Genomic DNA, 26086 nt, shown 5'->3' on the forward strand with positions numbered 1-26086 from the left:
CCTGATCTAATGTTTGTTGTTCTAAACATTTTTGAAAAATAAGGTACACGGATTGATTTGTATTTTCTAGGAATATAGTATTTTTTGTAACATTGTAAAGTCTCCTGAGAGAATCAGCTGCCTCCTTTGGTGCCATGACTCACGTTGTTGGTGTTTGACAGGACTGAATGGGATTAGGATCATTTCCTCAGTACAGGTGCCATTCAGATATGGTTGTATCTGGTGAACGCTTTGAGGCATGAGGTCTAAACACCTTCGGGTATGCATTCTACATTGACAGAGCTAATAATTCAGGCATTGCCAAGACCGTTTGGCTGTGCCAATGCTTGTTAAAACATGCAAGAAAACAAGTAAATAATCATGAGAAAAATAGGTATGATGAATGTATTTATACATTGCTTTTTGGAAAAAACAATGAAGATGTTAAACATAATAATTAATATTTGGCAGTCACTGGCATCCATGAATACAAAGAGTAAATTCATAATATTTTGTGAAATTGACGCTGCACAATATGCAAATAAGCTCCCGGGGAGCTTAATGGTATGGTACTGACCTGTGCTATATCTAATAAATAGATCTGTAGGAAAAACGCAGAGGCGCTGCTTGCCACCTGGTTTGGGAATCCTCCGACAGCGAAACATATTTTGCTGTAGACTGAAAGCTTTTCTCCCGTCTTAGACTGGAAAAAAATGAAAACGTTAAATTGTTAGTACAGTATTAATTGTGATACATAATTTACTGCATTTAGATATAGGATATATATCGACCAATAGCAAGGATGGCAAAGAAAGGAGGCCACTCAGAGCAATCATTTATATGTTTGCTCATACAATTTAATTGATTTCTTGAACTAATGTGATTTAGAAATAGGCAATTTTAATTTGTCGAAATTCAGCACAACTTCACATACTCATAAATGCCTTTCAGAATTGGCACTAAAACATCTAAAGTGGGAATAATGTGGGAATATTCCTATAAAGTTAGTACAAATAGAAAAGAATGTGCCCTCTTTGTAATTTTACTAATAAGAAGTTGGACAACTTAGAGCCAATTTAGAAAACCATTAATGAGTACCTGAAGTAGTATTAATGTATACTACTACTCATACTCTAAATGGGCCCAAAATATCTAAAATAGAATACTGAAGTGGGAATATTCATGGAATATTCATATGCAATTGTTATATTAAGAGGGGACTGTTCCCTGTTTGCTCTTTTACTAATATAAAGTTGGGCATTTTGGAGCCAATTGACAAAGGTATTGATGAGCTCCTGAAGTACTCATCACTAGGTATGCGTAAAGTGTAGGGTATAAGTAAGCCCATATTCCAAGTTTGGAGGAAATCCTGATACAGGTGGTAACTGTGTTTCTGGATGAGTCAGGAGTCGGAACTTCAGAAGGAATACCACATTCCCAGTTATGGACTGTACACCCGGGGCATTTCACTAGCTAAAATCTAGTGAGTTCCATGGTGGAAGCAGGTGAAAAATGTGAAATTCCTATTTCTTAATGCACCCTTAGGGAGTAACTCAGACTTCTGTGATATCCGACATCTGAAAATTACTGTACATGCAGGGTTGCTCATTTCAAAGCTGGTTTAATAGAGCTGGGATACTTCATCAGTATTCCTGCACACACTGAAATGTGGAACTGAGCCCAGAATACCTATATCAGTTGGTCTACACTATCTTGGAATATGAATGCATGAACAGGAGTTTCACACTTAATGTCCTTAATGGTGGCTAGCCCAGTGCATTATGGGACCTGGATTTGGGTTTCCGTGCCAGTGGAATTATACCACAAGAGCACACTTCTAGTCATGCAGTTAAATTCAAATCTTTATTCGATCTATGTACAAACAGATCATAAAAGCACAATTTCATCAGTTAGGTCACAATAAATACATTATGTAAAACCAAAGACATTTAAAAGATAGATACAAAAATTAACTTATTTAGCCTTTTGTTAGTTAAAACCAAGATTGTCTGTACATTTTGATCCGTGAATGCTAAAAATTCATAGCAGCGAACCCATCGCCCTTCTCTTTCTCCAGCAAGCCCACAAGAAGGATGCGACCATAAAACAGACGTGAGGATTAAGAAGAGCTTTTAAAAAAATACATTGCCACCCTGCATTGCGAGAAATTTTGTGGCCTTAAGATTGAGAGGAGTAACCTCTCTCTTTCAATTTGATAAAACCTGCAAAACAATACTAGGTGTAGGTCAGACTGGGGTGAGCAGTTGTCACACGGGCAGAGGCCCAAATCTGCATGCTTATACCTCTTCTCTGGGACCCCGAACATCAGGGGAATTGGGTTCAGGCGAAAGCGCAACAGAATAAATCTGTGTTGAGCTACAGTAACATAGGAGAGGTATCAATACCCTTCCTCCAGTCTTGGCGGGATTAGATCGTAGACTGCAAGCGCCTGTAAATGCCTGTTCTTCTCCCTGCGGTCGCAATTAGCCTTCTGTACGTGAAGATCAATTATTTTCCTCTTAGAGACCTTGCTGTATAGTGAGGGGTCCCTAAAGAGTTCTCCCTGCCCTATTGCATTTAGTTCCACCTCCACATATCTAACCCATCCAATCCTGCTATGTCTCTCGAGCCCCAAGCTATCACGAATTATGCATTGGGTTAATTTGACAGTTGTCCTCGCCAAATCAAATGCTACAGCAGGCTGGGCGCCATTCTGATAGAGTCAACCAAGAAGGGGAGGTCCAATTCGAGATGCAGGATATAATTGGATGTTGAGGATGGCAGCGAGACCCTTGACTTAAAAAAAGTATCTTCCACTTTCTGCATTTGATCAATTTGTGTTATTCCCCAAACTCCGGCCCCATAGGTTGCTGCCGCTTTTGTTTTGGCTTGATAGATCTTTTTAATTGTTTCCAAAGGACTAGCTCCTAATTTCTGAGTGAACCGATTTATGGCTTAAAGACCTCTTTGCATCCCAATGCTCTTGCTGCCGCCAGTTTGTTCCAGGATTGCTTACTATCAAACAAGATCCCCAGATATGGCAAGGAGTCAACCACCTCTATTTTCTTTGAGCCTAGATGGAAATATGGCGCCTTTGCGCCTCAAGGGGCTCCCACTATGATAATGAACCATTTAGATTTGTTCACTCTGAGGTCTAGTCATGCAATTAGATTTTAGAAGATGTGGTGGGGAGCATAGGTGTAGGGAGTTCTTGCTAATGTTGAACTCAACCTAGATTTTTTTTATTGATTTTAAACACATTTTTTTAACAAGATTTTAGGTATTCAGCATAATCTGCAGATGGTGTGGTTTGTCATTTGGTGCAATGTGTGAATTCCTTAGGAAATGGATTAGATAGTGAGTGGCCACAAATCCTTCAGGAACATTCCTGGCGATTTGGAGCTGTGGTGGGAATTAAGAATCTGAACATGAATTTGGAAGTGCATTGCGCTCTCATTCACTTCCTGTTTCCTTTGTGAGCTGTACTTTGTTAAAGGAGAAGAGGACCAAGAATGCTCACAATGATAGCAATTTGTGTGTTTATGATGTGTAAGTGTAAGATTAAATATTTGCCAGACTCCACTCGGGCCCCAACTATGGTGGTCGAGGCCATTTGCCACTTGTGTCTTGAGATCTGTCCTTCTATGGCTCTGCAAACTTGTCCAGGTAGAAGCCTTTCTGCATTTGTTTCTCAGGGTAGCGAGGGTGAGCAGTCAAGGGCTTGCTCAGAACTCAACAGGCTTCCAGCAGATCCAGTAACTTAATACCAGCCCAGTGCTTCTCTTTATGGAAAACAAAGTACTTTAAATTACACAGCAGAAGTAAATACTGAACAAAGCAATTTGAATAGTGAATACAGGGTAGTACCCCTGGTTACGGTCTCCCATGGAGCCTACACCCACCTGTCCAGTACGCTCTCCCACCCAGGTGACCGTATCAATTATTCTGTGGCAAAGTTAGAACTTGGCACAGGTGCACATATCTTTATGCTGACCCCACTAGTTCAGATGAGCAATACGTTTTCTCGTTCTCACCCTTGTAATTGATGTGGCCAGAGAAGTCATATGACCTGGCGCTCGAGTGTTTGTCACATGTTACAGTCTTTCAGTTCTGACCCCAGGCGGAGGACCATGTTAGCTGTTTGTTTGTTCTTCAAACCTAGTGGTCGATTAGGATGGCGGACGGACTTGCGTCCGTCCGCCACCCCCGAGGTGGAGGGACCGTACGCAAGGGCAGCGGCGTTCCCTCCATGCCAATTAGGATGTGACCGCCACCCTGGCGGTCACATCCTGTATCTTTAACATTGTGGCGGGTGCTGCTTCAAGCAGCACCCGCCGCAATGTTAAAAATGCATGCATTGCATTTACATGCACAAAGCGGCAGGCACCGCATGTAAATGCTGGGGGGTACCATAGGTACCCCCCATGTGCACCCCCGACACCCTGGGGCCCCCAAACACAAAAGACCACATGCTTTTTCACGGCGGAAAAGCCGCCATGGAAAAGCATGTTTCAGCCTGCATCCTAATATGGCTGGCGGTGTCTTGCAGACACCGCCACCATATTTGCCTACAGACACCGCGGATCAGCGGCGGACAGAATTGCTGTCCGCCGCTGAACCCACCGCCATCCTAATGTGGCTGTGGGTGTTTCCAATGTCCGCGGCGGTGAATCTGCATCCTCCAGGCAGGCGGTGGCTCCCGCCGGCCTGGAGGATGCAGATTCACCGCCAACCTAATCGGCCCCATAGTGCCGGAAGGTCTGTGTCAGCTTGTGTCTTTAACCTGTGCAGGGGCCTCCCTTTGGAAGAGAATTTGCCAGATGAGTACAGCAGAAGGGGTCCTATCGTAGTGGCCACAGCGTCTTTGGGAGCAGCGTCCCACCACTGGCCAAATACAGACAGGTCCTATGGCAAGGTAACTGTAGCCTCCACCAAGCCGATTGATCAGCAAGGATGTATCTCTTGCAGTTGCAGTCTTCTCAGCCTGGCCAGTTCTACCTTGGCGGCAATGTGGCGTCTTCCTCTGTTAGCAGCAGCACCAGATCATGGCCCACAGCAGCAACCAAGCAGACACATTGGTTGCTGAACTTGTACAGTCTTTCGGTGCAGTTCTCAGCATGAACCAAGAAAGCCCCACTCAGAGCACAGGACACTCTTGGCTTCGCTCTCTCAAGTAGTCCACTTGTCATGAACATTCTGTGCTACATGTCAGGATCATGATGTGCTTCTCCTCCTTGTCAGTCTCTCCCCCTGCAGGGCAAGCAGACTGCTCCCCCTCTCTAAATCGGCAGGTAGGCTTTGAGGTACTAGGCAGAGCCCCGGCTCTTTCAGCTAAAAGTACAGACTTCAGGTGATGTCTCCTCACCTCTGACTAACTGGCTGTCAGGAAGATACCAGCAGTCCTTCTTGTAATCTGCGGAGCACTCCCAGTGGTTTGGATGGAGCTTTCATACACATCTTCTTGGCAGAGGATGAGGGTCTACAGTTTCAGCAGTTTTGCAAAAACGTTCTTTCCTTTGGAAAGCAATTAAACCTCAATAGATATTATGGTCTATACACTCACATGCTAGCCTCATTCATCTACATTCAAGTTCTCAACACTCTTATATACATATAACCCCACGATCAACAATCTGGAAACAACGTTTGTAAAAACAATATATATAGATCTATTTATTCATGATGACATCATACATTACATAAATCATTTCATACCTAGTCTTTGACTTAAAATATTCCTAACATCAAATCCAAAATAATTCATAACATAATATACATTATAAAAACAACTGGATTAACAAGCTTTGGCATAGCCAATAGGTCCCGCCTTTGGGACCGTATAAGTGGTTAGTTATGCTGCTCATTATCCTGGGTGCTCTGCCGCTGTGCTTTGTTATCTGTTCGCGGGGGGTCTTATATAAGGCCCTTTTAAGATCTTTTGTGTCACTAAGTGTATCGGAATGGAAAGCATTGTGGGACGTCGCGTTACGCGCTGGCGCTTGACGCACGGCAGGTGCCGTGTGCTTATCGAGAGGGTGCGGTGCAGGAAAGGATTAAACCGATGACTAACTGGCATTTCTGGTCTCCACAATGATGTCAAAACATCGGGGACTCTCCAGTTGTGTTTCTATCTAGGACCCTAATTCGATATTCCCGATTTATGCCCTTATATGTTTATAATAAATAATATCCTTATAAAGTCATAAGAATCATATCCATATTTAGTAATTGCCCATGCAGTCCAAATATGGCAAGGCTACTCCCCTAGACTCCTAGAAAGTACAACGCGTTCTTTAAACAAACCAAGCCTCCAGCAGCCCGGGAAATCCCCCTGCTCTTGTTTTGATTTGCACAAGAACTCCTAGAGTCAGAAAGAACTGTTAGTTCTTGGTGACGTTTCATGTCCAGCCTTACGTCAAACCCGGCACCTTTCAGGTATAAATATACCAACGTTGCCTTAAGCAAACACACGGTGGTTTGGAGCAGAGCGGCTATCTACTAGCCGAAAGGCCAGCTGATGCGAGGAGCCGAAGGAAGCCGCCCCTCCCTTTTGACGCACTGAGAAAGACGCTGTCTTTTTCTCCAGCCGAGAAAATCCAGCTCCGGTGTTTCCAGCCACCCTTGCGGGTTGCTGGGATATCGAGTCCTGAGAGAGAGATACAAGCCCTCCTACATTCTATAACCAAGGTACGAAGCTGACTAAACCCTTAAGAGAATTCTTGATTCAGATTCTTGGCAAAAAAACAACTTAACTTAAACTGCTACTTACTTACTCCTTCCCATGTATTAGGCTTAGGTCAGGTACACCGGGGTAGGCGTATTTAGAAGCACCAGTTGAGTACGTTAGTCAATGTTTTTATGTATGTATATATTTTATCCATTTTAAAGTATCACATGGCTAAGAAACCATATCAATGCTTTTACAGTATTATTTCATAATACTCCTTTTACTGTACGCACTTTACTTTCTGATAAGTATTGCAATTGTGGCAATTCATTTCTCTTGCATGAGAAAGAAGACTGCTCAATAAATAACACCTTTTATTGAAAACGCCAGTCTCTCTATTTCTCTGCACTCTGGTGAAACTAAGTATGCACGATTGACTGAGTGAAATAACTGTCTATTGTTTTCACACCACTCTAGAGATACACTCTTTATTCTGAGGGAGCAAAGTTGTCATGTTATATGGTTGTCAGAAGCTAATCCCTTCTTGTCTATCCAGGGAAGTTAAACTCCTCCTTGTTTACTCGAGAAAGTTTCTAGTGACCTCTGAGCTAGCTGGCAAAACTAATTAAGTCTAATATAGTCAGTAGAGACCTAGTCGACCTCAGTCCTACGTCTACACTGCTGTTTATATTATTCCAATGCGCAGAGCCTATTGGGAATATAGGAACTACACTACATGGCGCCCAACGTTTGGTAAGGCGATAATCTAACGCAAGACATTAGAGTAACTCAGTCGTGCTTTTTCACACAACCCCTTTTTCCTGTAAAAACTCCAAAAGACATCTGGAGTGGGTAAAAGGTTAAAATCCGCCGGAACTAAGTAGGAAGAGATTCCTATGTATAGTTTTGGGTTTAGTCAACGTTGAAGGATACAGTGTTCCAAAATATTGTGCACCTAATCTTTGTTTCTTTTGAAACTTGATCTGCAACAAAAAATAACTTTCTGTCAGTAAAAATGGTAGAAAGCGACGACGAAACAGAGAGAGCTAGAATAGCAGCTCAACTCTTAGTGGAAGACACAAGTCTCCAAGATGAAGACCCGAATGCTATAATCATTCCGGTAAATGTAAGAAAAACTATAACTCTTAAACTTATAGAAAATGGACTAACACCAAGAGGTGGTACAGTCATATTCGTGGTAGAGGCCCATGAATATCGGCAGACAGAGGTATTCTATTCATGGATAAACTTTCCAGCAGCAAACGCTATAACACACGAATTCCACTATTACAAAATAGAGGAACCTCCGGAAGAATACACTCCTTTCGAGGACGTTGAAATCCCACTAAATTACCAAGAGCGCCTACTATGGTTTAATGATGCCCTAAAACATCAAAATCACATCACCAGGCTCGGTCCACTAGGTAGACCAGGAGCAACGTGGCCGGTTCTAGCCAGCTACACACCACATCCCGACATTGGAGAAATGTCAAGTGAAGAACTTTTAGTTAAAATAAAAGAATTAACAAAGGCATATAGAGAATTAGTTCAATTGGCAATGAACGACATAACATACCTGCAGAAATTGAAAGAAACAGATATAGCAGAACAACCATTTGAACTTGCCAGAATCATAGAAAAATCCTGTGAAGAACTAGGTAGAGATAGTTTGGGTGGGAAACCAGTAAAACCCCAACTAACTGAAAATCCTGAAAAAACTTTTATTAAAAATAATCTAAACACTCCAAAAAAGAGTTGGGATGGTAATAAACAAACCACTCCCAGAGAAAAACGTTTCCAGTCCAGAGGAAGGTCTCCTCAACGGAGAGAAAGATCTCCGGACCGAGGAAACAAGTCTCCCCAGAGGGAGCCCTCTGAGAAAAGATACAACCTTAGAGATAGGGATAAATTAAGAAAACCTGATAGATATCAAGATATTGATACACGTCCCTCTCGATCTTTTCAGACTTCCTCACAGAAATCGGAAAGAAGAGGATGGTCAGAACACAAGGAAGAGCACGTCAAGTCCAAAGACAAGGAACCTGCTCATCAAAGTAAAAAATTACAATTTCCAAGAAAGAAGGTAGCTAGTATTAAAATAATAAAACATGCCGAGGATACTGAGGACACAACTGAAAAACGGAGAGTGGGCCCAGACAATGCTAGACAGCGCAGCAGAAGTGACCATAGCTCGCAAGATCTTGATGAATCTTCTGGAGACAGTGGACACGAATGAGTACATTCAAGTGGAAACTGCAGACACTAGAGTTAGCAAACCCCATAAGTTATACGAAATAACATTACGTATAGAGGGGGACAAAACTAGGAAAATAAGGGGTCTCTTTTGGGATAACCTTTCTAAAAGCTATGACATCCTGTTAGCTGAGAAAGACTGGCCACCAGAGTTTGTCAGGGAGTGCCCTCATGGCGAAGAAATGATTATGCCTGCCTTCTCAAATCATATTCCAATTCATAAAAAATACACATTAGCAAGAAAATGGGCAGTAGCTCAAGCTCCTGCATTATATAAAAATCATGTAGGATGGGATGAGGATTCTCCTCACCATAAAATCCAGTTAAAAAGTCAGCCCACTGCACAAAGACAGTACCCAGTTAAACAAGAAACTAAAAAGCAAGTCAGGGAGATCTTAGATCAACTTGAATACCAGGGGGTGATTGAAACATGCACCTCACAAATGAACAATCCTTTGTTTCCTGTCTCCAAGCCAGACGATTCATATCGTCTAGTTTTGGACTACAGACACCTAAACTCCTGTTGCAAAACATTTGCAGTACAAAACTCACACAGTGCAGCACTAATGAATAACATCGTGCTCAAAAAATATAAAACAACATTAGACATCTCTAATGGATTCTTTTGTCAAAACATTGCACCTGAAAGTAGGTATTTGACCGCTTTCTCAATAATGGGGTCGCAAAACACTTCTGTCGACTCCCACAGGGATTCAAGAATAGCCCAGGATTAATCTCAGCAAGAGTAACAGAGTTACTACAAATATATGATGATGAGGCATTATCTTATGTCGATGACATCTATCTCACAGATGATGACCTGGAGACTCACTTGAAAAGAGTGAACACCATAATACTTGGTTTCGCAGCTGAGGGTTACAAATTCCACTTTAAAAAGTCAAGAATTGCCCATCTAACTGTCCTGTTTTTAGGATATGAATTATCAAGTGAAGGCAAAAGCCTAGCAGACAACTTCTTAGAGAAGTGTGCTGTACTCCAAGCACCTAAAACGCTGAAGAACTTACAATCAATACTAGGTTTCCTGAATTTCGGAAGAACATACATTCTAAATTATGCAGAGAGGGTTAAACCTCTCTATGAATTAATAAAACCTGATTTCAAACCAATAAATTGGACTCAGAAACACACAGAAATTTTAAGATCATTACAAACAGACATGTTAGCTAAAACTAAATTGCGAACTCGCGAAAACGTACGCAACCTTGTAATCCGAGTCATCCCAGGAAGATGCGGATTCACGTACCTAACCTCTAATGAGGGAGAAATGGTACCAATAGCTTACATATCACATTTGCACACACAAGCTGAAATGAAATTCAGTTCTACTGAAAAAATTCTAATAGCAGTTCAACCTGCTGTAGCAAAAGAAAGAACCCAAGCCCAAGGCAGGAGGATATCTGTTTTAACAGCAGAATCAGCCCCTGAGGCATTAACAAGCCCACGCAATTTGAATGCTGTGGCATTAGATCCAAAATGGATACAATGGGAAAATTCTCTTGCTGCAGAAGACATGAAATACTATTTTGACCCGAAAATGAAAAAACTAGAAAATCTAGAATATGAAGAATATCCTCTGCCAATCGAAATTCTGCCTCTCGAACAGTACACATGTGTAATCTACATGGACAGATTTGCACAACACTACGATGTAGAGAAAACATCCTACAACGCAGCGAGCGCGATTGTAAAAGGTCGCTGGCGCTTTGGTAAATTCAGACCAATAGTCACCAAAACGGAATCACTGAGAAACTGTTCAACCAAGCGAGCTAAAATAAGATCTTTAAAGATGGCGCTTGAAAATGCCGATCGCGAATTCCCCACACTAATAGTGTGCGATTCGCATTACTGCGTCAAGTCTTACAATAATGACCTACAGACCTGGATTCAAAACGGTTACAAAGATGACACAGGTGCCACAATAAAGCATAAAAAGCTTTGGGAACAGGTAGTTCTTTTGCAGAAAGAACTACAAAAGACTCATGTGATACATACACTGAGTCATCAACGTGATGGCGTTCACGTTGCAGGGAATTCATTGGCTAACAGAGCCACAGTGGAAGCGGTCCAACCGGCTTCCGTAGCCACAAAAAAGCGATCTAAAAATTACATAGACGGAGAAACTATGCTAGCGGTAAAAGCCTCATTAAAAGGCGACTATGCAGCATTACCTCTCGGCTATCCACTCAATAATACATACATAATTGATGCAAACTCCGTTCCTTTTGCTCAAATCCCTGGAGTGGGGGATAGAGTAATTCCAAACACGAACAGGAGAGTCTTTTTAATAGCAGACGCACACATGGGATTGGGTCTAAGGCACCAAGAGATCGTGAAATCTCTAAAAGAATTACAATCAGAATACTGGTGGCCGGGGATGAACTTGCAACATTACAAATTTGCAAAGGATTGTCCAGACTGCAACCGAGATCGCAGTCGTGAACCGGACCAGACTAGTGCCAGGATACTTCTATTAGAAAGCATAAGGCTATCTATATGCAAAAATCCAGCAGGAGAAACGCGATCCCATAAATATTAAGACTAGATTCACTTAAAATGCAGACACCAGCGCTCGGCTGACGCCAGAACTGTTATAAAAGATTTGCAAGTCTTTATCGGCATATACGTAATTGGCATGCTACATTCTGACCAGGGCCCTGCGTTTAGCTCTAGGGCTTACAAGGAGGCCATGGCCAGCATGGGCATTGCATTGCGGTACTCTTCTCCCTTCCATCCTGAGGGAAATGCGGTAGTGGAAAGAAAAAACCGTGACATAAAGCAATCTATAACGGCGAGGGTATAAGGTTCGGGTGATGGGTGGGTCAAACATTTAACAAGTGTCCAACGTAGTCTTAACAATCTGCCAAGAAATTCTCTAAAAGGTCTCACTCCCTACGAACTATTGTTCGGTACTAGAATGCATATCCAGGATTTAGATAGTCACACTTCAGTGGTAGAAGAAAAAGCCTTTGATATCAAAGACCGTTTGGCTGTTTTACAGGACTTAAATAAAACAAGAAGAAGTCTGAGTAATCTAAAGCTAAAGCCAACGGCCACTGAAGAAAAACCACCTGTCCCAGCAAGACCTGTCTGGATTCCAAAGATTGGGGATCTGGTCAGAGAAAAGATCGTGGTGAAGAAGGAATTTGGGCCTTCTTACAGAAAAGCAGTACCTGTCTTAGCTGTCAGCGGAACAAGATCAGTAGTACTACCGCCCCTTGCTGGTAAAAAGGAGAACCGAGTTGTATCCATCGACCTGGCAAAACCACAATCATGTGGCCAATAATAAGTAGTAGGCCCAGTGGACTCCCAAGAAATAGCAGAAGACCAAATCTTGCTACAATCCAAGAGGTTCAAACTGAGAGACTAATCACATTTGATAAACCTGCAGTGAATAAAAAAGGACTATGCAACAAAGCCATGGAACTTGTGCCTCTTGAAACCCAAATTACAACAGTTCGTCAAGAAACACCTGTCTACAACGATGTAGCATTGGACTATACTAATGTCTCAAAGAAAGATTCAAAGACTGTAGAAAATCCGGAAACGATTCCAACAATTGACAGAACTGCATCTGGCGACGCCCACGAGGAACATGGCGGCGGGCTGAGAGCTGGTCGCGGCAGCACCAAGGCGTCCCCCGATGACCGGAACGAATGCAGCGCATTAGCGAGTTGCGAGAGAGCTCAAGCCTTCCCTCGTCCAGGTGGTAGAGGCACTTCATACCCCACGACCACCGAATGTTTTTTGCTAAATCTGGCTCCTCTGTCCCTTTACCTCGAGGATCATTGAAGATTACGAGGCACGGCAGCAGGCGGCGCTAGGACCCGTGTCAGCTGTCCTCGGCGCGAGAGAACGCGAGTGAATGCCTCCACCGGAGAACGCTGCCCGCTCCTAGCAGAGGCAACGGAGGCTACGGAGGGACCGGTCAGCCAGGCAGCCAGGCAGCTCCACTTGTGTTTCCATAATCGACAAGCAGTGAAATTAAAAGCGGAGGTTAGCGCTCAGTAACCAGCGGTAAGGTGGAATACACGGGGGGGTAAAAATAAGTCCCAAAAACTGCACAATATACCATTTAGAGTCGGAAGCCACAAATTGCCCTGCAGTATTTTCCTTTTTTAGGCAGCAGGTGGCTAAGGTTGGTCGGTTTATTGAAATAGCACTAGGGCCCTCACGGACCTGTATTCATTAATATCCACGCTGGAAGAACGCCGACGAGACTTATGGAGCAGATTTCGCTCCGCCCTTTTCAAACTTAAATTTGGAAGTTTGGTGTCACATATACTTGAGCAACAGTTACCTACACCGGACCCTGTGAGAAAGAGGCTCTACTCTTTACTGATTAGGTGTGAGGAGAGGGGGAGTAAGGTGGAAGTGACCCACAGATCCAGTACTGCGAGGTGGGGTTGCATGGATCAAACGCTGCCTGGTCCCACAGTATTTAAGAATATTGAAGTTCCAGCACAAGAGTCGGCACCATTGAAATATTCCGAGCCAGGAGGAAAAAAAGTGACGCAAGCTGCTATAGCTAAGAACACTAAGCCAATTAATATTAGCTTAACACATGTAACGCAGGGAGACACAATAAGAAGAAATAGGTACCAGCTGAGATCGAGGGTGGAATTAAAAGAGAAAGGGGCATTAGAATTTGAGGAAAGGGAGCGACCTATGCCATTAACTCCCTGCAAAAGCAAAAAGAAGAGGACTACATTAGTTAAAAAATCTAAAGGAAAACCTCATGGGGGTCAAACAGTGAAAAGCACTCCATCCCTAAAATCTTTTTTTAAGGTCCTAGATCAGGCTAAGTGCTCCTCAGTGCCGTTGGAGGGGGACATTGGCATTATATCCTCAAAAAAACACTACGAAGCTCTAGAAAACTTGGGAGACATGGAAGACGTGGAAAACGCCGAGGAGGGAACAGGCGCTTCTGCTAATTTAAACAAGGCACCTCCTGCAGACAAAGTGGGGGAAAACCCTGATACCAGACCCAAGAGTCAGGCTGCAATGGCTAAACCTGTTCTAGGCAGTCTTAAGGACCCAGGCGAGGAGACCAGGAGTGTAGATGCAAGTAATAAAAATCTTACAGATTCTGCTCGAATAAATTTAGAAATAAGGAGTTCTGTGGACTCAAGTGAGCGCGAGAGCGACCGGTTAGGGGATCTTTTTAGATCCTTGAGAAGTGACATGATGTCGAAATTTGAGATATCGGAAGCTAATCAAAAAACAATAAAGGACAGGTTTGATGTGCTAGAATCTAAATTGGAAGAGGTCACTCTGCGTACAGGGAATCTTGAAATAGGGGCTGCTGCTCTGAATAAAACTGTACACGAGAATCAAAAGGACATAGAACATCTTAAAGCCCAGAATAAATCATTGGCTATGGACCTTGAACGGCTAGAGACTCAAGCCAGGAGGAATAACTTAAGGATCCTGAAAATACCGGAAGGGGAAGAGTTGGAGGACTTAAAGGGATTTGTTTGTAAACTCCTCAGAGACTGCGTTTTAAAAGACCGCCCGGATATAGATTTAGAGGCAGAGATCCAAAGGGTGCATAGAGACCCTTATAAGAGGCGTACGGATAGGAAAACACCTAGGAAAATTCTGGTAAATTTTCAGACATACAATGTCAAGGAGCTTATTCTAGGGAGATCCCTTGCGAAAACAGACTTACGTTACAAGTCCAGTTCTTACCTCATTAGGTCCGACATTGGCGCAAGAACCGCACAAAGACAATGGGAATTGGGCACCAGAATGCCGGATCTAAGGTCACTGGGAGCACATGTCCAGATGAGATTCCCGGCTATGCTCAGGATTATGTGGAAAAATAAGACATACAGTTTTACACAGCCAGAGGAGGTTGATAATCTCTTAGATCGAATAAAGAGTGAGCAGGAGCTATAGAACCATAGAACTGGGCAGATAAGATGACTACTTCAAGGAAGAAAATAATAATAATAAAATGAAACACAAAAAAAAAAAAAAAAAGAGGGATGGTGGTGGGGAATCTGAGAAAATAAATTGTTGTATATGCAGACTGTATGATAAAACGGGGAGACATGATGATTTATTTGTGACTTACTTTGTCTCGCTAAAATACAGTACATTGGTCATGGGCACTACTTGGTTGCTCCAAAGGCGAAGTCATCGCTAGGTATGTAGGGGGGGTTCCTCAGGGGGGAGGGGTCCAATGGGAGGGGGGGAGTCAGGAAAAAGGGAAAAAAAAATCCTCATATATAAGTAAGTGTTTGATGTATAAAGGGATGGGTGGGTACAAGCATTCATTAGACTTATGATTAATTCATATAAGCTTAAGGTCCTGTCATGGAACATTAATGGTATAGGGGAAAAAATAAAACAGAATAGAATTTGTGAATTTTTAAGAAATTCAGATGCTCAAATCATAATGCTACAGGAAACACACTTGGAAGCAGCAATATGCGATTCTCTCTTTAAGAAGTTTAGGTGGGTTCAAGATATAATTAGTTCCAGGCAATTAGGCACCACAAGGGGAGTTTCCATCATAATCCGAGCAAATAGAGGGATTAGCCTAAGAAGTTTTGAGACAGATCAATCGGGAAGATGGCTAATTGCAGAAGTATATATTTTAACCAGCCCATATACAATTGCAGTATACTATGGCCCAAACGAGGACAACCCAGTTCCGCTGTCCAAACTCGAACTAGCACTATTTACGACAACTGGTCCTCTAATTCTAGGCGGTGATTTCAACCTGGTTTTTGATCATAAATTAGACAGAACCTCTAGGGCTAAATATCAGGCTCCCACAAAGTCACTCGCCATTTTAGATGCCGTAATAAAAGATTTTACTTTGGTAGACGTCTGGAGGAAAAAGTATAGTTCTCAACGTGGCTTCACTTTTTATAGTAAAAAATATAAGAATTATTCCAGAATAGATCACTTTTTAGTTGATCAACACCTTTTCATAGATATCAATTACCTTTCCTTTACGCCTACAGGATTATCTGACCATGCCGTTTTGGAATTGGAAATTGAACTAAATATAACCCCATTAAAACCAAGGTGGACATTGGAGAGATCACTTTTACTAGATAATCAGATAAAAGTAGAGGTTAAAGATAAAACACTAGAATTCTTTACAACAAACTCAGGTTCCTCCTCCCCCCAGGTAGTATGGGAAACATACAAGGCCTACCTGAGAGGTGTTTTGAGCTCTCTAATGCATCATAAGAGAAAGAGTATAAAAATAAAAAGAAGGGAAGACCTGGCAGCAATAACAAGAAAAGATCTTGAACTACAAAATGCTGTTTTAAAGAATTCCAGCAGAGCATATTTGCTAGAGAAGGAACTTTTTGACTTACAGCTCCAGTTAAAAGTGTCGGATGAGAGAATTCTCAAAGAAAAATGGGAGTCTAGTCGATTAAAAAACTTTGAGTATGGAGAAAAGTGCGGAGCTCTCCTCGCCTGGAAAGCCAGAGAAGAGAGAACTAGAAATAATATTAAAGTTTTGCTACAAAGACAGACAGGAGATCGGATAGAAACAGATTTAGAGATAAGAGAAGAAGCAAGGTCCTTTATGAGGAGTCTATATACGGAAGACAAAGATCCTAAGGGGGAATATTTAGAATCATGGTTGGTAACAAAACATCTACTGCAAATGTCTGAAACTGACAAAGTATATCTGGAAAGTGAGATAACAGACGGGGAAATCTTAGGTCAATTAAAGAAAATGAAAAAAGGGAAAGCTGCAGGGTCAGATGGGCTGCCAGTGGAGATTTATTTGGACAACAAAGAGCAACTAACAGCTCCAATACGGGAACTCTTCAACCTTTTACTGATTCATGGTTATTCCACACCTTCTTCTTGGGGGGAAGCCACCATAACGCTCATACCAAAACCAAATAAAGATTTAAAAAGAATAGAGTCCTATAGACCTATCTCATTGTTGAATACAGATATGAAGATCTACTCCGGTATTCTAGCCACTAGACTGTCGAAGGTCATAAAATCTATAATTCACCCTGATCAGAGAGGCTTTATTCCAGGGAGACAGTTAAACGAATTAACATTCCAAGCAATAGGGGCCATAGACTACGCTAACGTTAAAAATCTCCCCCTGGCCCTGGTTGCTATAGACGCGGCCAAGGCCTTTGATCAGGTAAATTGGAAGTACTTATGGGTGACAATGGGGGCTTTTGGGTTCCCTCAATTGTTTATAGAGGCGGTTAAATCTTTATATCACAATCCGAGGGCAAAGGTCTTAGTTAATGGAATTTTATCTGAGTGGTTTGACATATCTCGAGGTACCAGGCAGGGTTGTCCTCTGTCTCCCCTTTTGTTTGACGTTTACATGGAGCCTTTTGTTTGTGGGATTAGAGAGGATAATGTTATTCAACCATTTCAGCTTGGAAATATGCCACTGAAGGTGGCGTTGTACGCAGATGACCTTCTCTTATATACCTCGGATCATTCGGTGGCTATTCCAAGGCTATTTTTTTTATCGGAAGAATTTGGGAGACTGTCTGGTTACCAGATAAATAAGGAGAAAACGGAGATTATGGGATGGAACAATAATTCACATATATTGGGCGCAAAACAAAGTATGAGGTACCTGGGAATCCACCTAACTCAATCAATAAAAGACATCACATCACTCAGTTGGCAAAAGGTGGTTAAAGATATTAATAAAACATTAATAAGATGGGGGAATTTGCCACTAAACATATACGGTCGGGTAAACCTCATTAAAATGACAATCCTCCCAAAATTGACCTTTTTATTTAACAGCATCCCCTTATCATTTTCACTGAAAGACATTAACACTCTACAGGGTAAAATTGGATCCTTTATATGGGCCTGTAAGTCAACAAGAATTGCATGGAAGAAATTGAGGAGGGGTCTAAAAATAGGAGGGCTAGCCCTCCCTGATCTTTTGTCATACTGTCATGCATTTCACTTCAAAAACTTTAGGCTTCTTGCAAATAAGTTAGATGCATCATCACAGGGGTGTCTATTTCAAGCTTTATTAACTGATTTATCTCACGACCATGACTTTTTTTATTTAATTTTGGAGACCAGAAATTTTTTTTAAAAGTCCGACTAAAAATCTTACAGACTGCATTAAAAAATTGGGGGTACATTAGGAAAATATTTGCTATTCCTTATTACCATACACACTCCCCAATATGGGACTCTCCTGGCACTCCTCAATGTCTCCAGGACCAATTGTCACAACCCTTGAAAGCAGCTGGGTTAAAAAAATGGGGGGACCTCTGGGAAGATTTGGGCCTTGTAAGTTGGAATACCTTAGCACAACTTACAGATGGACAGGTGACAAGGTTTAAATACTACCAACTATCCGCCTGGTGGTCCAGTCAAAATATGCAAAGGGAGAATTATACAGATATTCTTGATGCAATTGGTAGAGAAGGGAAATGGGTTAAAGAGCTTTCATTCTGGTACAGTTTGATGATTAAGGAAGAGGAGAGTAAATTGCATTCTGAGATAATAAAGTTATGGGGAAACTGTATACCTGAGCCCCCTGAAGCGGTCAGCAAAGGTTGGCTAGACTCCTTTTTTCTTTCTCAGAGGTTAATTAAACCAGCCAATTTAAGACGTAACCACCTGTTTACGGCCTATAGGGTTTATTGGACACCGGCCAAGCTGCATAAGATCACACGAAATAACTATTACTGTCCTCGTTGTAACTATAATGAAGCTGATGATATCCATATCTTTTTGGAATGCCCACTTATTCAAGACTATTGGAAAGCGGTTATGGATTTTGTGGGTGATGTACTTTCAATAACCATTATTTGCTCTCGCCGACTTATCTTTTTTGGGCTGTTGAAAGATTACAATATCAATAGTTTGGATACTCAGTTTATTTTTTACATAATAGCTATTGCAAGGAGACAAATTTGCATGGAGTGGAAGTCGGTGTCTCCTCCGAGATTTGCAGCATGCTTGAAATATATAATGGAAGTATGCAAAATGGATCTGGCTGGCACCAGTGCCAACACTGTGAATGTCTGGTCTAAATTGATAGTCTGGTTAAATAGGTGAGCGGTCCCGTGATTATGCCAGAGGTTGTGTCGGTCCTGTCCTCTTTCAGGCCTAGGGTGCCTAAAATAGGCCTGGAGGAGTAGGATAAGGAAAGCAGCCTACCTCTGGGGATCCCTGTCTGCTATGATACTGTTTCCAGGGCGGACTCGAAGAAAAAACAACAGTATAAGAGGCAACAGTGGGGCCCACCTAGAGCACATATATTCTGGTGGCATATATGAGGACACAAAAAAAAAAAAAAAAAAGAACTGCATCTGGCTACTTCATCAATTTCGATGACTTTTCTGATGATCCAAGTGAACATGAAGAAACGCCAGCAACAACAACTTTCAAAGACAAAGTAACTGAACTCTTTCCTCAACTCAAAGAAACCTATCTAATTTCTCCATGGAATGAATTTTGGATTGTGTTAGGTGTACTTTTCCTCCTGCTTTGGCTCATCATGGTTCTTTGTTTGGGAAAATTAATTGAAGGAAAATACAGTACAATGGACACAGCAAGTCAGAACATCAACTTGGTCCTAAAGCCTCACAAGTCATCTCACATCGAGAAAAGAGAACTGTCATCAGTGAACATCACAGCCAATCCAATTCCCGGTGGGGTAGCATGGGACAAAACGGATTATGAAATTTATGGCCCGATTGAGCTCTTGAAATATCCACACCAGTTCAAGGTTTCATTAAGTGACTTTGTAAAACCAAGTACTTTCTCTGATGATTGGGACTTTGAAAATATTAATAATATGATGTCAGATTTAGTAATGTCAGCTAAATTCACAGAACATGATTATTTGCAGGGTTCATCAAATTATGAAGAGTTATATTGTTATAATCATTTTGGTCATCACTATTTGCATAAATCTGCTCAACCTAGAAATGTTTTAAATTATAACCAATGGGAACATTGTCCAACTCCGCCAAAAGGCAGCTCAAAAACATATTATGAGAAATTCCAATACTTCTCAGGGTTTAACAATAGTGATCCAGAAACGTTTTATTTTAAAATGTTAAATAAGACAGGAATGAAAACAATGTTGACAAATACTAAATTGATGTATTCTGAAACATTTTATGAAAAAATGACTACATTTGGTTTTGAATTCTGGAAAAACAACATTGAAACAAAAACCATCTGGGGTACAAAAGAATGGCAGGTACAAGGTTTAGAAGCATTATTTAGAGCCTGCATGATCCCAGAACAAATAATATTCTTGAATGACACCATTCAACAGACAACCTGTCTTTGGCCTAGCCAAGATAAAAGACTTAAACAAACCGTCTATTCCGAAGCCCATACATGATAGTAATAGCACTACAGATGTGGAGATAGACATATCCCATAGTTTAAACCAAAACAGAACAAATCCTGGTTGGAAAAAATGGTTGATCTGGCCCACAGACACAAATAAATGTCAAGATAGATTCCTGAACAAAATACAGGGGTTTAAACAGAACAAGCCAGACCCTAGATACTCCCAGAGACAACATCCAGGGATAGTTACAACATACAGTGTAGGGAAACTATGCCTTGAGTGGCTACAGAAATCCACACTGGCTGAAATTAAGCAACACTTGACTTTACTTAAAGACGGTGCTGACTTGTGTGATTTCATACTGGGACTACGCAAACAGCGTCAAAAACGTTTCATTTACGCCGGTATATACGCTGCTTACAACGAGGCTTGGAAAGTAACCCAAATTGAAACTGCTGAAAAAATACGAGAAATTGATCGTATTAATTTGAAAAAATCACTTTCTGTAGTGGACAATGGGTTGTCCTCCAGAATATATTCACTGGACAGCATTGTATCATCTGCTATTGATATAATAGAGCAGGACTTGCTCATGTTACACATGGTCAGTCCCAATTACGTTCTATTGTACAGCTTGGCTGGTCGTTGCAAAATCTGCGTTCAGGCTACGTGCCATGGCGTTTAATCAACACAACGTCATTATTCTCTATCTTTAACCTTACTGATACACAAATGAGTTTGGCACAAAAAGGAGCAGACTATACGATTCTGAGCATTGAAAAACTTGAGAGATTACCATTGACAATGTCGGAAAGACCTGTCATTGAATGGATAATACATGGGACGATTACAATCCCAATAACAACTTTCCAGTTTAAGTATTGCCAAAAATATATACCAGCAGGCCTGTATGAAAGGTTGGGTAAAGGATACATCAAGTCGACATGGGAATTACCTTATACACACAAATGTTATAGTGAAGGGAAAAATGAGTTATTTCTTAGTGGTAATAATTGTAAAAAATCACTAAGTGGTACACTTCAGTGTCAAGGTATTAACTTGCACGGAGCCTGCGAAGGGTCTTCAAATAACCTTTCATGTCACCTGCACGGTACTCGTGCAACTCAGATAGAGCCATTTTTTAGACAGCATTCCAACGGCAGCTACGTTTTAATAAGTGACCACAGCTGTTGTGGCATGGTGCCAGGAAAAGCCTATCTCGTGAGCGTTAGTTCCATGGTCACTTGCTGTATGCAAGTATTGTATCCGAACAGCAATCCAGACATGGAGGCGGCAATATGGCCTTCTTTGAATATCTCTTCTATTCAAATTGATACTTTAAGCAGAATTAAATCTGTTCTTTTACAGACAACTGTGCCTTTAACCTCGTCCAAAGAGACGTATGATCTGCAAGTTGCAAGGACAGCAGCAGAGATACATTCCCTATTATCAACAAATTGCCCCGTGCATTTCGTAGAAATGTTAGGTCAAATTTTAAACATGTCTGATACCAGTGGATTCGCACATATATTTAAGATGATTTTATCGGGACTGTTAGCACCCTTTGAAACAGTTCTGGGCATTATCCTGAATTTTGTGCATTCATTATTTGGCGGTCTGCCTCTTCTTTTGGGACTCGTAGCAGGAATTTTATTTTTGATCCTTCTGCTCCGATATGGCAAGCCAAGCCACAGATAGAACTCCAGCTACAATGGAAGAAACGATCCTAGCTATACGCTACCGGGACCGCATCACTAAAGTCCTCGGATTTGCCCGGCTAAGAGATCTAAGTACAACCTGGTTTCTTTCATTTAGATCAATCTGGCAAGATTGCATCTTACCTGTGCTTCGATGTATACTATGCGGAGAAGAATGCGTGTTGGACGTCTGTCTTACACTACCATCAGCAGTACCAATGGATACAGATACCTTGCTAGGTCCGGTAAAGACTCATGCATCGTGTTGTCCCCAGCGGCTACCTATTCTGATGACGGCATTCGTTGAGACTTCACCATTACGATTAGGTGGCGGTGAAGTACGAGATGAAAGCAGCACCACACAGGTACAACCTTCAGTGAGCATTGCTGATCCCGACATCGATGATGGCAATGATTCTCATATATGCACTATTGCAGCATTTTCGAACTTGGTCGAACTTTCACCTGATGTTGTAGACCAATTTTTTGCAAGCCTGTCTGAAATGATGTTCTCCCCTGAACAAAAAGAATAATATTTTAAAACAACGAGGACACAGCGTTCCCTGAACTCTGAATTCGGCCTTCAGTTTTTGATAAACACAGCTACTGAAAACAATTGGAACTATTTTTTCCCCTGAAAGCGAAATTATTTTGTTTCACTTCCAAAATATTTACCCTTTTTTCTGGCACAAAATACTCTGCTTAAAGTAGAACTATTCATAAAAAACAGAGCTTCTATTTTTAGGAACTCTGGAGACAATATTTTACCTCAGCCTCTAGCACATGTACAGCATTTGTATAAATATGTGATGAAATGGTCTCGACCTTCTTTTCTGTATACAGAGCCATTTCATGTGTAATTTTCGCAATTCATTCAGCTGATATATATATGCATTTAGCTGAATGATAACACTTCTTGAAAAGCATACAGTACCAATACTCATTTTCGTGTATTTACCATACACCATTTCAAATGCGAATTATGTATTTTGGGGTGGGTTGGAAAACACACATGCATCGATATGTTTAATATTGCTTAGTTTTTAGTAATGATGGACATTAAACCGTGGAGTGGGTGTTGTGTTTCTATCTACGACCCTAATTCGATATTCCCGATTTATGCCCTTATATGGTTATAATAAATAATATCCTTATAAAGGCATAAGAATCATATCCATATTTAGTAATAGCCCATGCAGTCCAAATACGGCAAGGCTACTCCCCTAGACTCCTAGAAAGTACAACGCGTTCTTTAAACAAACCAAGCCTCCAGCAGCCCGGGAAATCCCCCTGCTCTTGTTTTGATTTGCACAAGAACTCCTAGAGTCAGAAAGAACTGTTAGTTCTTGGTGACGTCTTATGTACAGCCTTACGTCAAACCCGGCACCTTTCAGGTATAAATATACCAACGTTGCCTTAAACAAACACACGGTGGTTTGGAGCAGAGCGGCAATCTACTTGCCCGAAAGCCCAGCTGATGCGAGGAGCCGAAGGAAGCCGCCCCTCCCTTTTGACGCACTGAGAAAGACGCTGTCTTTTTTCCAGCCGAGAAAATCCAGCTCCGGTGTTCCCAGCCACCCTTGCGGGTTGCTGGGATATCGAGTCCTGAGAGAGAGATACAAGACCTCCTACATTCTATAACCAAGGTACGGAGCTGACTAAACCCTTAAGAGACTTCTTGATTCAGATTCTTGGCAAAAACCAACTTAACTTAAACTGCTACTTACTTACTCCTTCCCACGTATTAGGCTTAGGTCAGGTACACCGGGGTAGGCGTATTTAGAAGCACCAGTTGAGTACGTTAGTCAATGTTTTTATGTATGTATATATTTTATCCATTTTAAAGTATCATATGGCTAAGAAACCATATCAATGCTTTTACAGTATTATTTCATAATACTCCTTTTACTGTATGCACTTTACTTTTTGATAAGTATTGCAATTGTGGCAATTCATTTCTCTTGCATGAGAAAGAAGACTGCTCAATAAATAACACCTTTTATTGAAACCGCCCGTCTCTCTATTTCTCTGCACTCTGGTGAAACTAAGTATGCACGATTGACTGAGTGAAATAACTGTCTATTGTTTTCACACGACTCTAGAGATACACTCTTTATTCTGAGGGAGCAAAGTTGTCATGTTATATGGTTGTCAGAAGCTAATCCCTTCTTGTCTATCCAGGGAAGTTAAACTCCTCCTTGTTTACTCGAGAAAGTTTCTAGTGACCTCTGAGCTAGCTGGCAAAACTAATTAAGTCTAATATAGTCAGTAGAGACCTAGTCGACCTCAGTCCTACGTCTACACTGCTGTTTATATTATTCCAATGCGCAGAGCTTATTGGGAGTATAGGAACTACACTACACTCCTTTGCTTGAGTTTATTCTGGCCAAAGGTGCACACGTCCTCTGATGACAGAAGGAGGAACGACCCTTGTAAAAAGGCATAGAAGTATAAACCCATCTGTATGTGAAGAGAAGTGAGAAGTAAGCAGTGGCGTAGCTACTATATCATGCGCCTTGATGTTATGAAGGAAGTGGGCCACCTGTCCATTGTTTAAACTGTGAAATACTGTAATAATCAGCGTTATAGCCTGCACCTGCTACATCAATGCAAGAAGACCAAGGGCAGGTGTCTGGATAAACACAGCTCGCCGGTCACAAGCGGCACAGGCTCAAGAAGTCTCCACGCCATGGTCACTGAAAGCAAACAGCTTCACAGAGGGACGGCGCTGTGCCGGCTGAGGCTCAGAACTTTCCTGACTGCTGCGGTGCCTATAGTACCTATTGCCCATACCTACCACTACACGAAACCCCTGGTGGGACGAGGGTCCCAGGGGAGAGCACCGCCGCCTACACTCCATCTATACACTCTGGGGTGGACTCTAATCCCCAGAGTACATCGCAGGATTTCCGCAGCTGCCGCGAGTAAGTGAGGGAGAGGCGGGGCCAACGCGCTCATAGCGCAGCCTATCCCACCGCGGCGCGGGACGCAGCCCGGACCAAGGGCGGGCCCATCTGAGGCCGAAGGAGGATGGGCTGGGCCACCTTATTTGGTTTTCTGACTTGGGAGAAACACTCAGGCGCAAGGTAATGTGAAGCACCTTGTTACATAATTGACTTTATTGTGCCGACTGGTGGATTAATACTGCTAGACTAAGGATAATTGGCCTTTGTTGACACACAATGAATAAGCGGAAAGGGGTAGCCGAGACTTTGGATGCTTTAATCATAAGGGCTGATTTGCTCCTCGCGCACGAGATTTAGTTGACAGAGAGACGAATGTCCTTGGACCCTGCCACGCTACAGTCTCGTCTGTCGTTGGGGGGCCAAGTTGGTTTTAATACACTATGCCCAGACACTGTAAATGCATCACTAGTCATAGCTGGTCCTAGCACTCTGAACCCACCATCGCTACCTCTGGACTCTCCTTATACACCCGCCCTAGACGCACCCTGTATCAACACCCTGGGATACGCTGCAAAATCACACCATAAATCAGCTGCTCAACCAGTTGAAAGTGGGGTACCTACCAATAGTCTGGAAGTTCACAAGACTGTCAACACAATCCCTGTTGCGACTCAGACAGACTTCATCCCAGAGAACTGTTGCAACGTGGTTGATATGGGTACTGTAACTTTGGGTCTCACCACGGAAGTGTTTGAATCAAAGCTGGATTGCAATTGTTAAGAACTTTGACTTACTTTGGGGGAAATTGATGCACTTGAATTTTGCTATGGACAGGTTAAGCGGGGGAAGCTGAATAATGTTTCCACCAATATGGGGAGGGGATTCCCAAAACACCAACAACATCCATAGTCAATAGATGTGGTAACGAGAAGCAACCAAGCGGTATTGCCCCTTCCATAGATACCACCTTTGCTACACTATGTGTATCCTGTCGAAACCGAGGAGATAGTCTCGTGCCTAACCCTTCCTCCATTGGGAGTGATAACCAGGTCATAACAAGGTTAGCCAATACAAATAATCTGAACTCAGTTGTAGGGAGTGTAAATTGTAACCTGCCCCAGTCGGGTACCACCGTGGTCGACCCCATTAAAGATACTAGAGAGCACCTTAGGAATTTAAGTACAAGTCCAAATACTGATGTCCTGAATTTACCACCTGCCTCTAGTCCCTATGTGCTAGTCTTGGCCGGTGTCCTAAATCTTGCTGGGGG

General features: G+C 42.1%; 1 protein-coding gene across 1 annotated transcript in view; it reads right to left on the bottom strand.

The window, feature by feature from the left end:
- The window catches only part of MFSD2B (MFSD2 lysolipid transporter B, sphingolipid), a 320963-nt gene that overhangs the window by 246320 nt on the left and 48557 nt on the right, over window positions 1–26086 (bottom strand). The window contains exon 2 of the mRNA XM_078646768.1: window positions 557–682. Within this exon, the coding sequence (XP_078502894.1) occupies window positions 557–682 (126 nt within the window). The remainder of the gene's footprint in view (window positions 1–556; window positions 683–26086) is intronic.

The sequence above is a fragment of the Lissotriton helveticus genome, chromosome 6 (genome assembly GCF_964261635.1).
Source record: "Lissotriton helveticus chromosome 6, aLisHel1.1, whole genome shotgun sequence".
Taxonomy (NCBI): Eukaryota; Metazoa; Chordata; class Amphibia; order Caudata; family Salamandridae; genus Lissotriton; species Lissotriton helveticus.